General features: G+C 32.3%; 3 protein-coding genes across 4 annotated transcripts; 2 read left to right on the top strand and 1 right to left on the bottom strand.

Moving 5' to 3' along the window:
* Positions 1–3,739: 3,739 nt before the first annotated feature.
* LOC105156421 (signal recognition particle 14 kDa protein) lies at positions 3,740–7,848 on the bottom strand. Of its 2 annotated transcripts, none has more exons than XM_011072540.2 (4): positions 7,696–7,848; positions 6,535–6,628; positions 6,294–6,403; positions 3,740–4,108 (listed from the first exon to the last, which is right to left on the bottom strand). In XM_011072540.2, the coding sequence occupies exons 1-4, from the start codon at positions 7,696–7,698 to the stop codon at positions 3,938–3,940; spliced, it is 378 nt and encodes a 125-aa protein (XP_011070842.1). In that variant the 5' UTR covers positions 7,699–7,848; the 3' UTR covers positions 3,740–3,937. The 2 variants fall into 2 exon arrangements, with proteins under 2 accessions (XP_011070842.1, XP_088732899.1); XM_088876773.1 differs by lacking the exon at positions 7,696–7,848 and adding an exon at positions 6,733–6,925.
* Positions 7,849–8,428: 580 nt separating this feature from the next.
* LOC105156422 (CAX-interacting protein 4) lies at positions 8,429–9,740 on the top strand. The gene is made up of 2 exons (XM_011072541.3): positions 8,429–8,557; positions 8,732–9,740. Exon 2 carries the CDS (start codon positions 8,753–8,755, stop codon positions 9,551–9,553), a length of 801 nt encoding a protein of 266 aa, XP_011070843.1. The 5' UTR covers positions 8,429–8,557; positions 8,732–8,752; the 3' UTR covers positions 9,554–9,740.
* Positions 9,741–13,011: 3,271 nt separating this feature from the next.
* On the top strand, positions 13,012–13,699 carry LOC105156423 (uncharacterized). The gene has a single exon (XM_011072542.3). It carries the CDS (start codon positions 13,151–13,153, stop codon positions 13,628–13,630), a length of 480 nt encoding a protein of 159 aa, XP_011070844.1. The 5' UTR covers positions 13,012–13,150; the 3' UTR covers positions 13,631–13,699.
* Positions 13,700–15,965: the final 2,266 nt, after the last annotated feature.

Raw genomic sequence — 15,965 nt, forward strand, 5'->3', positions numbered from 1 at the left:
ATAATTGGGGGGTTTGACAATCCACAAAATTAATGAGGAGTCTTTTTGTTCCTTGAATTTTAAGGAACATTTATTGGAAACGGAGCCTCCCCTCCCCTCCCCTCCTCATTAGCTTCTTCCTTGCGTAGGTAGTTATATATTAAAGGGATGATGATGAAAAGCTGTGTGTCTAGCCTTGAATTTTTCTGAATCCACTCAAAAATCCATGCTTCCTCTTCAAACCCTTCTCCATCCAAATGAAAATCCCTCGTTTCTTCTTCTGCCCTTTTCTTTCCATCTTTCTTCTCCTCCTACTCTTTCATGAATACCTCCACAACACCTCATCCACCCTCCACCTCGCCTCCACTATCCCAACTCATAGAAAAGCATTGGCTACCAAGTTCGACTTCGCCCCGTTTCTCAACCACCGGGGACTTCCATCGGCCGGGAACCAGATTGATCCACGTTATGGCGTGGAGAAGCGCCTCGTCCCCACCGGTCCCAACCCTTTGCATCATTAATTAGCTAGGGTTCTTTCAGGATGAGCAAAACAAAGTATGAGTCCAGAAATTAAGAATGCATGGTTAGTGATCATCGTCATGATTTCATTGTCTGAGTTTGATCCCTGTGTAAATTGTATTATGAGAATGAGTAGAAGAATTTTGTAGTAGATATACACATGAATTAAAACTCATCATTTCTTCTCTCTCTCTCTCTCTTCTTTTTTCTTTTTATTTTTGTTATGATTAGTAATTGACGGTTGATCGATGAATGAAAGTGATGGAAGGGAGCTAGGTAGGATTAATGATATCGTGATTACGTTTTTGACAACTTTAGTTTACCTTAGAATACATGAATATATATTTCAGGAAACATATGAGTAGCTGCGACGGCACGGCAGGAAATAATGGAGATACTTATAGCTAACCTGCAGATTATAATTATAAGGATATTAATTAATTAAAAGTGGTTGGTCAAAATAGTTAACACTCATCCGGACAGAAAATATAGGAAGTGTGCATTGCACGTGATGAGCTGTGTGGCAAATCCCATGTTTCCTGCTCCTATATATATATATGTGTGTGTGTGTGTGTGTGGAGGGAATACTACTACTACTACGTACTTATCACCCTTATAATTCTAATTAATTACTACACTAATCTAGTTAACACAGATTTAATAATTCAACTGCGGTTGCTCTAATTATATACTCTTGATTCAAAGCCAGTCTACGCTTTCTTGATTGATTTCTGGGATTTTTGTTTTCTTCCTATTGCCCTATTTTCCATGGTCTAATTATTTATTTCATTTTTGTGGGAAAACAAAATAAAACCCTATATATATATGTTTGTTGGCCTGTGTATTTGAAAATAAAATAAAAAATTACATATATACATCCATTTATATTAATTGAATTTGATCAATTTTTTTAGCGAATTAATTACAAGTATTATTACATTACGGATGTTAATTATTAACAAACAATGACAATTAATATATCAATTATTAATATGTGATAAAAATTTATAATTAATGACAAGTATTATCAAAATTCGATATATTATTATTATTATTAAAGAGTAATTGCCTTTTGAATTTTGGCGAATTTATTTCCTTTTGGACAAGAAAAACTTGATTACATTTGGTTTGCACTGCCAAATTTGGAGATGATGGGGTTAGGGAAGAGTGAATGAGAATTCAGACGGAAGTAGACATAAAAACGTAGTGTCACTGTTTGTCTGAAAAGAAATGGTTGAAGAAAGAAAGGAAAGTGGGGAATGGAGAGGCAATCTTTGGAGATCGATTGTAGTTATGTTGAATCAATAAAAGTTGTATAATGGAACTTGTGCACTTTTAATCTTTTCAGACCCAAACACTGGCAAAGTTTTCCCTGTTGTTTACGGCGGCAAAGTGGGGTGGGGTCACTAGTGTGGATGGGTTGTAGATTGCTCCAATTCTCAACCCAATTTAATGTTTCTAGTTTCTAAAAATTTAACTTCAATTCAACTCCAACTTATTAAAATCATACGTTGCAGTTTAATTGAATCAAGGAGGGTTGGGCCGTTTTTTATGATTTTTAGTATAAAATCAATCAATTGGACAATCATACAATATTTGTGATAACTTGTAATTTTATCACAATAAATATATTTTTCTGTATTAATAACTAGCAAAAACGTAAAAATACGAAATATTTGAAAATGCGTAGGGAGATTTAATCGAATTCACTCGGTGATCGAACTTTTGATCCGCGATCCGACCTTGGCTCCCGAAACGCGACCCCTGAGAACAAAAGAAACGGTTAAGCCGGTCGGGTGTAGTCCCGGCTATGGCTCTCCGACGCTCAAGTCAGTTCCTAGATCAGAGATATCCGTCGATAGCGAATAGTATGCGTACTGATATGAAGTGAAAAACTTACCTTCTCAGACCTTCATTTGCTGTTCTTATATGTCTCCAAAAGATATTTTTGGTGAGTGCCAATATCCGGGTCTGAAAGCTCAAGTTATGCCCAAAATCGTAGCCAACCACTGTTATGGCAGCCATGAATCTCTCCATTTGAGCATTATGTGGGATCCTGGAATCTTTCCAATAGAGGTTCCCCAATTAATGTGAGGGGTATATTCGTCCAAAGATAAAAAACCCCCTCATCAATATCAATCACCCAAATTTGACGATAATGTAAGAAATAATTTGAGTTGGGTATATTTCTTTCATGCGAGATTCTTATTTCTGTAATAATTATACCCCTAATTAGATTATAATTTATTTTTATTTATAAAAGTGACTGTACGCCATTGCAACACCAACATATCATTTTTTTGTTTTGTCAATAATACCTCAAGTTGGTCCTTTCCTTTTCTTTTTCTTTTTAAATATAATTTGTTGATTTATATATTTTATTCTTATTTTATAATATATTTGAATTTATCATACTTACTACAAGAATAAGATGCCACAACGGCTAATATTACACAAAAATAAAACCCATTTTCAATATGTGCCTCATATTTTAAATGTTTAGCCAAATAGAATCCAGAATGCACCAACGAAGTTTCCGTGATTCAAATTGTTACGTATTAAGTTGTGTTGCTTTGTGCACCCTCGCACCAAAATTATAAATATTTTTTCTATCTTTTAAAAAATTACAAATACTCTCTATATTTTAATATTCATCTATAATAGGTATATTTTAGTAAATTTCTATTTAATTAAATTTGTGATAAAATTAACCAAAATATTCATTTTAAATTGTAAATTATGATTTTATATATTTTTTAAAGTTTCATAAAATATTATTATTACTAATATTTTCTATGAATTATTTATTTTACTCATGCTCAAATTTTTCTATATTTTTTTTATTTCATAAAAAATAATAAATACGGATAAAATAGTAATTTCGACATGATTCACTTTAACAATCTCAGTGAAGTCTTTTGGTAGAAGGACATATAAATAGTCATTATACATACCCAGAAAAATAGGTTCATCTTAAGTCATTAAAAATTGGACAAATAAATAAATTTCTTGTTAACACTACACAGGTTAAAAATTAATGAACCCCAATAACAAAAGATGGCATCTTCAACTACTCTGAAAGAAGCTATTCAGAATCAAATGGACGAGTTTTGACTTCAAAAACAAGTACTAATTCAAGAATGTCTTAAACAATCAAGCCCCCATTTTCATAAGCGTGGAAAAGTGCACAACATATTCTACCACCCACACCAATGTCTTAAATAGTTTGAATGTACAAAACTGAAAGCAGAAAATTCATCTTAATATTCAATAGAGAGGGGAAACAAGAATCGACATGAACTTCTGTATCTAAAATCTAGATCTCCTGCAAAAAGTTCAGCCATCCAATTTCATCATAAACATGTTTAACTTACTGTTAGTCAAAAGCCCAAAATGTAAGAGGTCATACACCAAAAAGAGATGAATAATGAAATCTTGTTCAGTTAGAGGCTTTCTTAGCAGCAGAAGATCGCTTCTTTGAGTCTGCTTTTTTATCAGAATCTGCTGCCTTTCTTTTATCTTTTCTCTCCCTCTTCTTCAGGGCAGTCATCCTGGCTTTCAAAATAGTAGCATAACTTGATTGAAAACGTTGATGATCTTTTGCCCCAACCTGCATTACGATGAGACCATGTATGCTTTAGTACAGAAGCATTCCAAAACCATGATTATATTTCATTACAACTTATTTTTAGGAATCTTTTGGAGGAAAAGAAACAGGGAAAAGGAAGCAGAACCGACAATGTGCAACAAAGATCAATTGTTTGCAGAAAACAACGCAAGCGGTATTTGTCAGTACTTTTGTTAAGTGATATTTTGGCTCAAAAGATGTTAGTCTATTTCTGAAATGATGGTCGGAATAAAAACTAACAGCTGCAGCCAGTCTCAGATGGAAACTTTTAATTGGAAAGATGTGTAATTCCTTGTGTGCTGGTAAAAGTGAGCCACCATTCAAAATTTTCCTTCTTTCTTCAAGCCCTCATGGCTCCCGCTAAGCTTGAAAATCAATTTCTTACTCAGCATAAATAAGCATTTTATTTCCTACCAACTCCCTGCTTTTTCAAGGGATGAATGCATTGGATAAATAAGATAGATTATAAAAACATGTTTTCCATCATAAGTTTTGGACACAAAGTTCTTTATACCATTATCTTAGCTCAAAGTCCACGTGTACCCTCATTGTACCATATATAGTGATACACATACTTCCCAAGCAGCCAACTTACTGTTCTTAGTGGGCAACTTAAATTCAATAATACAAGTAATTTTCTCACGGTCAATCCATCTAGAACCAGAATAAAGACCTAACACAAACTAGAAAATAAAGTATGCGTAGAAATTTTTTTAAAATACATGCCAAAAGTCATAATCGCATAAAAATATGTAACGCACTTTTCAGAGATACTCATAATCGCATATCTGTGAACTTTTATGAAAAAGCTATAGCCTGTTCAACAGAAGTTATAGTCTTTCCAAGCGCAAAATATTTTATCCTAGACCTTATCCTCAGGTTTCTCATCTGTAGTAACATGACGAGTTAGTTTATATTTAGTCAGTATGTTCCAAGCAAAGCACAAGTCCAGAAGTCAAAAAGAGAAGAATGTGGGGATCCCATGGCACGAGTCACTTAGTCATGTCCCCATTATAGCCTTTCTCTTTTCTAAAGCAAACTGAATTAGATGATGTACACCCAAGTGAGTCTAGCAAATACGGTTCTTTCAACAAAGATACAAACAAAGTTTTAGAGGAAAACTAGCACATGGATAAAAATGTATATATAATAAACACAACGTTTTCGAGCAGCTATAAAGAAATCACTTCTACTAAGAACAAAGTCATAAGAATCATAAGAGTTCAACAAATATACCAATACTTGCTACAGTGAAGCCACTAGAAGAAATTACTTCTATTGAAAAACAAAAATAGTAGTGTTCACATTCCTAATAACATCTTCAGCCATCATATGCTGGTAGAAAGATCAGAATATATGCAAATTAAAACTTCATAATCATTGAAAGAAGTACATTCGACCTGCAGAAGGCAAGGAGTTCCAAGACTGGATAAAATCATTGGAAAACAAGTATGGCCATATTCTAGGTTTGTGATTGCAATAGTAACACTACATTCTCAGACCCCAAATTACGTTGCACAGATCTCTCAGTATTGAGATGATAGAGAAATTTGCCTTGGCTTTTCAGTATGGCTGTTACAGAACTATATACATCTACAGGTGTTGGATTTGATTAACGTGGAAGATTAAGATACATATCAACAGAAACGGACTCCCTCTCTTTTCACAACTTCAAAGACAACAAATGGAATGAATGACAATAAAATGGGGAAGGAGCAGCATAATAACAGTTAGGTAGTCAATTGCCTCTTTTAGCAGAAATTTGCAGGCATGACAAGTTCAAGCAGTTAAGACGAAGTCTGCCTAATGCTAGTAACCCCAACTGGACGTAGCCTCATATACTACATAAGCATATGTTGGATCTCACTGAAAACCAATATAACAACGGAGCAAAGTACCTTCCGAAAACCGTTGTAACCACATTTAATTGACAACAAAGAAAATAGTACTAGAAGGCTCCAAATATTCGTCTTCCCCAACTGTAGGACACCTTAGTAATTGGTATTTAACAAACCAAAGTTGCTTGCACTTAGCTACGTGTTCATGAGTGCCTTTAACGAGTAGCTTGTTCATTTCACAAATCAAAACCAGTCAGACTGTACACAAGTGTTGCAGTTGCGCATAATAAAGAGTAAACATAAAAAGGGAGGATTGGTAGAATATATACCATTGTGGAAATGGTCTTCTTGCCGTCCGTTGCTCGAATCAGGCACCTATACTCAATTTTTTCTCCAGCTGTCTTCATCTTATTCCTTTGCACCTTTGACTTGTCAGAAGCTGCAATCAGCGCAAATCAACAGCTATTGTTATGTGAATCTCTAACCAAGCAGCATGCATTACAAACAATTGGATATTATATCATCTGAAGTGGTGAAAAAAGGCTAGATTAAACAGAGACGAAAACTCACAGTGTTTTAAGGTAACCCATACAGAGCCCTTTTCTGTAGTCCGCTCAAACATGTTCGTAAGTTCATTAAGGAATGGATCCGGCTGTAATCGCACCTATACAAAATAAAATCGAATATGGCAAAAATTCAATAATATTCTATTGTACTCAAACGAACATTCTTATCTGCCATCATAAGGCAATAAGATCTGTTGTTTACCTATGCAAAATGGCACATACACGTTTCACATAACAAGATTATATGTCTGACACACATTTTCTAAATGCGTTAGGGAATTATGGCGCATTTTCATATTTAGTACGCTGCAACCCTGATGGCAATGAAACTACATTCATGCCCTGCATCCATCATCCTGCAACCCCCGCAGTCACCCCACCAACCAAAAAATTGGGCATAATTTCACTGGCTCACTTCAACTTCAACACAATGCAACCTCAGCTTCTGAAGCAAGCCCAATCCCAATGTCCCCCTTTCTTATGTTCATTCATCAAGAAAATCGAGCAACATTCAAGGAACTGTATACATAAATTACATTACGTCACTCAATTTTCCTGTCACATATACAAAATGGCCTCTTTAAGCATGCTGTTACACCATAAGAAAATAAGTAAGCAACGGACCGATTAAAAATCTCAAATGAGAGTTACATTAGGTTTGTCTATATTAAAGTATTTTTTAATTATCATATTACAGTTCATGAACACTTAATCTTTTCGAAAGTTCCACCAACCATAGCAGAAACTCAAAATTACACATAAGACTACACTTTTCCTCTGAAAGCATAAAGTTCAATTTTTAGTATTTTTTTTTTGGTAAATCGGTCTTTCATACTGCCAAATTCAATGACGCCTCACCCCAGAAACATGAGAACTAAAAGAAAACAAAATCCCATAAATTCCATAGAATACATTCTCACATTGGTTACAGTCCGAAAAATCTGGACAATTCACTATTCGCTAAACATGAACAAATAGAGCAGGGAAAAAGAACAACTCATAAACACTACCCAAAATAACAATTCATTTCATGATCTAAAAATTGGGTACACTCAGATCAAATTCTAAAAACACACATAGACACATATATATATGTATATCTCTATATGTATTGCAGATATAAAATTCTACACAAAAGAATCGACAAGTAGAGAGAGAGAATTACCATCTCCGAAGGATGAACGAGAAGCACTGATGTGAAATGCAGGGATTAGAGGTCCAATTAGGCAGTATCTTGAAGGCTTAGCAGCGAAACGACGCCGTTTTGCAATTCAAAGCCAGTGCAACACTTTCTTGATTGATTTCTGCGAATGTTTTTTGTTTTCATTTTCAATTTTTCAAACAATAACTAATGCGAAAATATATTTATTTAATTGAATATCATAGTTTTAATATAAAAATATAATTTTATTTATTCATTCAAATTTATTTTCATTTCAAATAAAAATTTATATAAAAATTGAAAAATATATTTTTCAATGAAAATTGAAACGGAAATAAAAACACAAGTATAAATTATACAACTTAGACCAATAGGAAAGCATTATTTCTTTTTGTTTTTTCTTTTCTTATTGGTGATTGGTCATTTTTTTTTTTTTGGTAATTATATATCCACATATGAAAAGTATTTCATGATATGTCACAGAATAATTGAATCCATTGTGGCCATTTTTTTTGTTTTTATATAATTAGATATATGAGTATATCAACATCTTAGATGGGAATATGAATATTAAAAATTTGAAAACGGAGATAGTATTAGTATGGTTTTAAATAAAATATATTCCATTCAGGAAAACGTATCGCAAAAGTCGTGTTTTCTCCACTTTTATTTTTGCAATGTATTTTCTCTTTCTTATTTATTTTTTTATTTTTTCTGTTTATGGGCCGAGTTCCTTTTACGGCGTCGTTTGTTCGCTACTTTTCCTTATTTAAGTTCCTGGAAATCAGACGCCTCTCTCTACTTTTCTCTCGCATAATCGCTCTCGCCCAAATCCAATCCATCCTTACCTCCGGATCGTAGCAGGGTACGCCTCTAATTCTCGATTTCGATGTTTTTCTTATTTCCTTTATGCCTCTGTTACATTCAATGTTAAAATTTCGTAATTACGGTTGCAAATCCGATTTATGTAATCCCTGTTTAGAACCCTAGAATTCGTGATTCAAGTTCTCAAATATCCTAATTTTCTTTATCTCCACAGCTGTATTGCTAGGTTGCCAACATGCCGGCCACCGCGGGGAGGGTTCGCATGCCGGCGAACAACCGGGTGCACAGCAGCGCTGCCCTACAGACCCATGGCATATGGCAGAGCGCGATTGGGTATGACCCGTATGCGCCGAACAAAGAAGAGAAGAAGAATAAACCTTCTCAGAAAAGCTCCGTCTCTGAGCCTGAGCCTGAGAATGCCTATGCTAGTTTCCAGGGTTTACTTGCTCTTGCCCGTGTAACGGGATCTAATGCTGATGAGGCTCGTGGTGCTTGCAAGAAGTGTGGGAGGGTTGGGCATTTGACATTCCAGTGTAGGAATTTTTTGAGTGCTAAGGATGAGGGGGAAGGCAAGGACCCAGAAGCGATCCAAGCTGCAGTTTTGTCTGGCTTGGAGAAGTTGAAGGGAGAAAGAGTGAAGGTGAAGGGGAAAAGTGAGATGGAGAGTGAGGAGAGCAGTGAAGACGAGAGCGAGAGTTCTGATTCCGATTATGACTCTGAGATGGAGAGGGCTATAGCAGAGAAATTCGGAAGAAGGGTTAGTGGTGGTAAGTCGAGGAGTAGTAAGAGTAGGCAGAGGAATGATAGTGATGAGTCGGATGATGACGAGTCAGAGGGGAAGTCTAGAAAGAGGGTGAGGAAAGAGAGAGGGAGGTCGAAGAAAAGGAGTAAGAAGAGAGGAAATAGTTATTCCGAGGATGAAGATGATGGAAGAAGAAAGAAAAGGAAGGAAAATATGAGGAGAAGGGATGAGTCTTCTGATGAGGAGGAGCGCAGAGGAAGAAAGAGGAAGAAGAGTAGGAAGGAGAAGGACTAGCTTCTACGTTAGGTGATATGTTTTGTACTTTTAAGAATACTCGGATGATGAGTTTCTTAATGAAAACCTTTTTAGCTTAGTGGACAATGCATTAGTTTGGTATATTTGTTGTTTTTTAGTTTAATGTAATGTATCATATTAATTGTTTTGTTCTTTTGGTCGTAAGATTTTTTATATTTACTGAGTATGATACGTGTGATTTCGACATGTGATCGGTCATGTTAGTTGAAATATTGCAGAAATGTTCTGGAATTTTATTTAGTTAAAAGTTGGTTTACATGTAGGTATAGCTTAATTATTGCTGTTTTTTGAACCTAGTGGTTATTTAATTGAATATCATAGTTTTAATATAAAACATAATTTTATTAATTAATTCAAATTTATTTTCATTTCAACTAAAATTTATATAATAATTGAAAAATATTTTTTCAATGAAAATTGAAAATGAAAAAATAAAAACACAATTATAAATTATACAACTTAGACCAATTGGAAAGTATTATTTCCTTTTCTTTTTCTTTTCTTATTGGTGATTGGTCATTTTTTTGTAATTATATATCCGCATATGAATTTATTCATGATATGTCACAAAATAATTGACTCCATTGTGGCCAATTTTTCTTTTATTTATATATAATTACATATATGAGTATATCAACATCTTAATAAATCGAGCAATTTATAAATCTAGTCAAATTAAGAGGGTGTTTGGCGAAGTCTTTTAAATATCTTATAAGTTTCTACATTTTATAAAATGTTTTAGGAGTTTATAAAATATTGAATTTTAATTTAAAAATAAGCTCCTAAAGTGTTTGGATAAAATAAGATGTTAAAACATATAAAATGTGAAAATATTCTATAAGATGTTAGAATGTTTGTCATAATAAGGTCTATTGGTAAAATGATTAAAATGACTAAAATAGGCATAATACTATTAGAATCAAATAAGTTGTTATTTCTTGATATATTTTGTTTTAAAAAGTTTTATAACTCTTTTATAAATAGTAGACATTAATTTAAATTAAAATAAAAATTAATGAATAATCTCCTTACAATAAAAAATAACGAATTATTACCAAAACTTTTGAATAAGAAAAATATATATGTTCATTTATGCTAGGCACAAATCAGACAGAAGTAAACATAAAAAAGTAGTGTCACTGTCTGAAAAGAAATGGTTGAAGAAAGAAAGGAAAGTGGGGAATGGAGAGGCAATCTTTGGAGATCTATTGTAACTATGTTGAATCAATAAAAGTTGTATAATGGAATTTTTGCAATGCAATCTCTAATTTTTTTTTTTATAAAATTAATTTTCTAAACTTAGAAATTCTCGTAAATACTCCCTAAATGACATTTTAAAAAATCAAATTATTAAGGGTGTTTGGTTAAGCTTTTTTAAGAAATCGTACCAACTCCTACGTGTTATAAGATTTTGAATTTTATTGTAAAACTAATTTTCTAAAATATTCTAATAAAATAAAATATTAAGCCTTGTAAGATATAAGGTTGTCTGGCATGATAAGATTTGAGGATTTTTTTACTTTACGACATACTAATCTTATAAAACTTATAAGATATTTCGAAAAAAGTTTGATGAAGTTAACTATTTTTTAAATAATTTATAAAATTCAAAACATCTTATTCAATAAAGTATTTTTTAAAAAAAATACTAAACAAATTTTTGGAGCTTATAAACTATCAAAAACACCATATATTACATAAAAAAAAAAAGAAAATATTATAATACTGTGGAGGCACGATTTCTATGTAGTATCTATTATATGCGAGCTTAACTTTAAAATAGTTATAGTTGTTGCATAATATTTTCATTTTCTTTAAAAGACAGTAATAACAACTGAAAAGTAGGCATAAAGAAGAAATATTTATTATAGATTATATATGTACGGGCAGACACGCAGACACACACATGTTTCTGTGTGTGTTGACCTTCATTAGTGATGGCTTTATGATGCCTCGTAGAGTTACATTGCACATTTGGAAGAATTACTTATAACATCTCGATATTTGCTTTTTTCATCTATCAAATAAGTTTTTTCGTAAATTAAAATTTAGAGGTATTAGATATAATTTCTCAAAACATATGAGATTTACGTACAATTACAACAAATCTCATAGAAGGAAAGTGTAATTATCCCTATTTATAATTTATCCCCAAAAAATTGTCCAAGATTTATAAATTTCTCCCTATTTGCTATGAAAACTAATGAAATTAGATTGGAATAGTCATTGAACGAATAAAGTATAGTCTAAATTACAAACTAAGTAAATAAAATATGAAATTTAAAAATATACCAACTTATAAAAGCGAAAATAATTTTTTTTCTTTTCCCAATAAAAGCAGTCTGCCTGTGAAAAGTTAAGAAATACCCAATTCTCGCAATTCCCGATCGAGCAAGTCAACCCAAGAACAAACAAATAAGTCCTATTATATATATAAAACAAACAAACAAGCCCTATTATATATGTAATCTGACTTAATATTTTAGCTGGAGTAGACCTGGTCTATGCCACGCTCTTGCACACTTGCTGTTGACTCAACTACCACAAATGGAGAGAGTCTACTAGACATTTTGGTTACCTAGTTGGTCAGTCATCTCATACATACATACTATCACGTTCCGTGTTCACAAGTCTATTGGGCACGAGAATTACCTTCATATTCATCGATTGTATTCTGAAATTTAAGAATAAGCAACTTGTTGAAAAGAGATATTCAATGAATGCACTTGAATTCTTTGATCAATAGTTATACATTTTCTTGCTCATAAATCCATGTGTGTGCACCCATTGATTACTGAAAGACGAGTTTGTGATTTAATGTTATACGATTTTTTTGGCAATTTGGCATATATGCCTATTGAATTAATTATTTACCTTTGATCAGATAAATTTTGATCTTTACAATTAATTGCATAAAAGATTTAAGTATTGTTTTGAGGGAATTTAAAAAATTATATGTATGCATAATTGTTGTCTGATTTGGTTTTAATTTGGATGACCCGTTTAAGAGATAAGTGTAGACATTGACATAATTTTGATAAAATTACGATATTTTCCCAAAAAAATGGCAGCCATCCAAATTATTCTCTCCTGAAGTAGCACCTACCAAAAAGTCAACTTTAATTTGTACTCTATTATTTGATAGTGAAATTTCATGCCTCTTTAATTTGTTTAATAGCATTGGCCAAATCAATTAAATTTATGCTACAACTTAATGCTTTATGCACTCATATCTTTTCTTTATTTATTGGGAAAAAAAAAAGATAAAGTACGTAAATTGACTAATATTTACAACATCGTTGTAATTAAAAAAAAACAATAATAAATATAAAAATATCATCCCTCCCAAAATTAAAAAAAAAATGAAGATCTAAAAGCATTATCCATACCCTCCTTATTTATTAATACAACTTAGTAATCACAGTTTGAATTCGTCTCACCTCCCACCTTCCAACTGCTACCCAAATATTAGAAAAAACCTAACATCCCCCCCACATATAAAACCCTCTCGTTTTGCTATTTTCAGACAATTCCAATTCCAATTTCTCTTGTTCATCTCCTTCGCCAGTAACTCAAATGGTACGCCCCATACCAATCCATGTGGGTGAAATCAGTTTCTCCCCAGTCCCTCTCGCAATAGCCCTGTTTGTTTCGGTGTCTGCCCTCGTAGCACTCTGTGCAAAGCATGCAAGGCAAGTCCCAAGCAAGTACGACGAGACCGAAACAAGCACGCCGAAATCGCCGGGATTACGGACGCCGAAGCAGCTCATCACAACTCTCAGCAACAAAGCCATGATACCGCTGGTTCACGCCAAGAAATCCCTGCTGCACCCAGGTAACAACAACACCAAAGCGCAAGAAGAGATGGGATTGTGGCAGAAGGCAATCCTGATGGGAGAGAAATGCCAGCCGCCGGAGTTCTCCGGGGTCATATATTACGACTACTCCGGTAATAGGATCCCGGAGATGCCTAAGTCCCCCCGAGCCGCACACATGAGCCCTTTGAGAAATTTTACTTCTTTTCCTGCCCAGAGGATGGATAAGTCCTTGCATTAATCATCAAACATGGATTTTTCTTTTTTGGTAATGATCATATATCATAGTTTTTGGCATTTTCTTTTCTTATTTTGGATGTCTCTTGTCTCTTTGTTTTATTTTATTTTTCTCATTTTGTTATTATCTATGGAGTAATTAAAGAACAAGCGTGGGCCGAACCAATTTTCAGTACAGCTGAAGTTTAAATTAAATTTCGAAAATACACCCAACTTTCCTGAATTTTCAACTTTAATTGTTGAGATTGAAATACAATGGATGACTATGGAGATATTATAGGAAAAAATACAACAAGAAAGTAACAGAAGGATAACATGAATTTCGTCAGATATGTGTTTCCATATTTTCCTTGATTTTCCGGCATGATCTTCGGCTCTATATTTGGCAGGTTTAATTAGTCTAAGTTGGTAACCATTTATGACTCAAAAATAAATTAAATTATTCGATACTCAATGAATTTTTTTTTTGAATTTCATCTTTTTTAAATTAATAAACCAAACTTGGACATTTTTTTGTTCATAAGCTTTTCAGCTCGACTCGAGTTTGTTTTAGTGGTACTAATATTATATAGGGATAATTACACTCCTCTCCCCTGAAATTACATGTAGATCCCTTATAGTTTACATTCAAAAGTTTGTTTTCATCTAATAAATAAGTTTCTTTGTTAGTCAAAATTCACCGATTTTATTGATATTAACAAAAAAATCAAAGAAAAAATTATATTAATCCTTGATTAAGTTATTACTAACTTATTGCACATCAAATAATTTTTTTATAATCAAATTACCCTCATATATTTTCACGCGTTAATACATGTGAGGATGTATATCTTTACAGTTGTAAGGGGAGTTTAATCCGAAAAAAACTGTTTGGTCTACAATAAGTGAGTAATCAGTTTAAATGTTTGACCTCCAAATCACAAAGGACCTAAATGTAGTTATATCAGACTTCAGGAATGAAAAGTGTAATTATTCCTATTATATATTAGTCTTATAAGCCATTGAAGCATCTTTTGGAGAACTTGAGAGGTCCATTTCCTTATTTATAGAACATGAGTTGAATACCTAACTATCATCTTATTAATTTATACTTTCATAACAATAAATATAAATCATTACAATATTATATATAAATCTTATAACTTGACAACTACCTTCTTGACTAAAATATAAAAATGCAGTAAGTTATACAAATATTGCAATGACGTTGCTACTTTCATCTAACAAAACCCAAGTCAGATTTTGATTTATTCTTTTATTTATATATGGTTAAAGGGCATTAAATAATTAAATTAGTTTTTCTAGTCTAAATATAAATTTAATCCTTTTACTTTTTTATATCTTCGAGACTGCTATCAAAATCTGGAGAAATAATACTTTTTGTTCAATAATTTAGGATCTTTTTATTTTGATCCTATTGATTATGAATTTTCATTTAAATTTTATAATTTTTAAAAAATAGCACTTTTGATACTATGATACATTCTCGTAAGATATTTTAATGACAAATAGTATGTGGTCGTTGGGGCCTTTACATTTTTTGACCTATTAATTAAAAAATTTTTATTTTTAGTCCCATAACTTTCAAAAAGTGATACTTTTAATTTAATCCTGTAACTTTTCAAAATGAGCGGTTTTATTCTTATGCACTTAACTACGATATGGCATGTTCTATTAAAAATCTAATAAGAATTTACTATGGGGCCAAAAGTGTTATTTTTTAAAATTACGAGACCAAAATAATAATTCCATAATTGGATCAAAATCGAAAAAAGCCTAATTTACGAAATTAAAAAAAAAATACTATTTTCACCACATATAATTGTAAAACTATGGTCATCTACCTTATTCATGAACTTGTAGTTGGGCACACTTGATGAGCGTGCGATATTAAAAAAATAATATATATGTATTTTGTAAAAAAGCTAAAAAAAATATCAGACGCCTACTTTTTATCATTTAAAATTAAGAAATAAATATTAAGCACATTCGATATAGATACATAATATAAAATATAATACTTTTTGTGTAATTAAATAAAGAAATGAAAATAAAACAAAATAATATTAAATGTACATGAATACAAAATTATTCAGATTTAATTGATTAAAAAAATAATGCATAAACATGTTTAAGTATTGACGGTGTAATTATTCGGATAATTTAAGAGAAAAAAGGGATAAACGATAAGTAGGTGAGATATTGGAGACACGAAAAGGAATTAGTAAAGAATTTCGTGGGTCGAAGTTAATAAACGAAAATCAAAGATGGAGGACGGGACGACATTTTCCAAAACATTATGGGCTAAATTGCAAATCACACAACTCCCAATTTTCACC

This window comes from Sesamum indicum, linkage group LG2 (assembly GCF_026168435.1).
Source record: "Sesamum indicum cultivar Baizhima isolate 11 linkage group LG2, ASM2616843v1, whole genome shotgun sequence".
NCBI lineage: Eukaryota > Viridiplantae > Streptophyta > Magnoliopsida > Lamiales > Pedaliaceae > Sesamum > Sesamum indicum.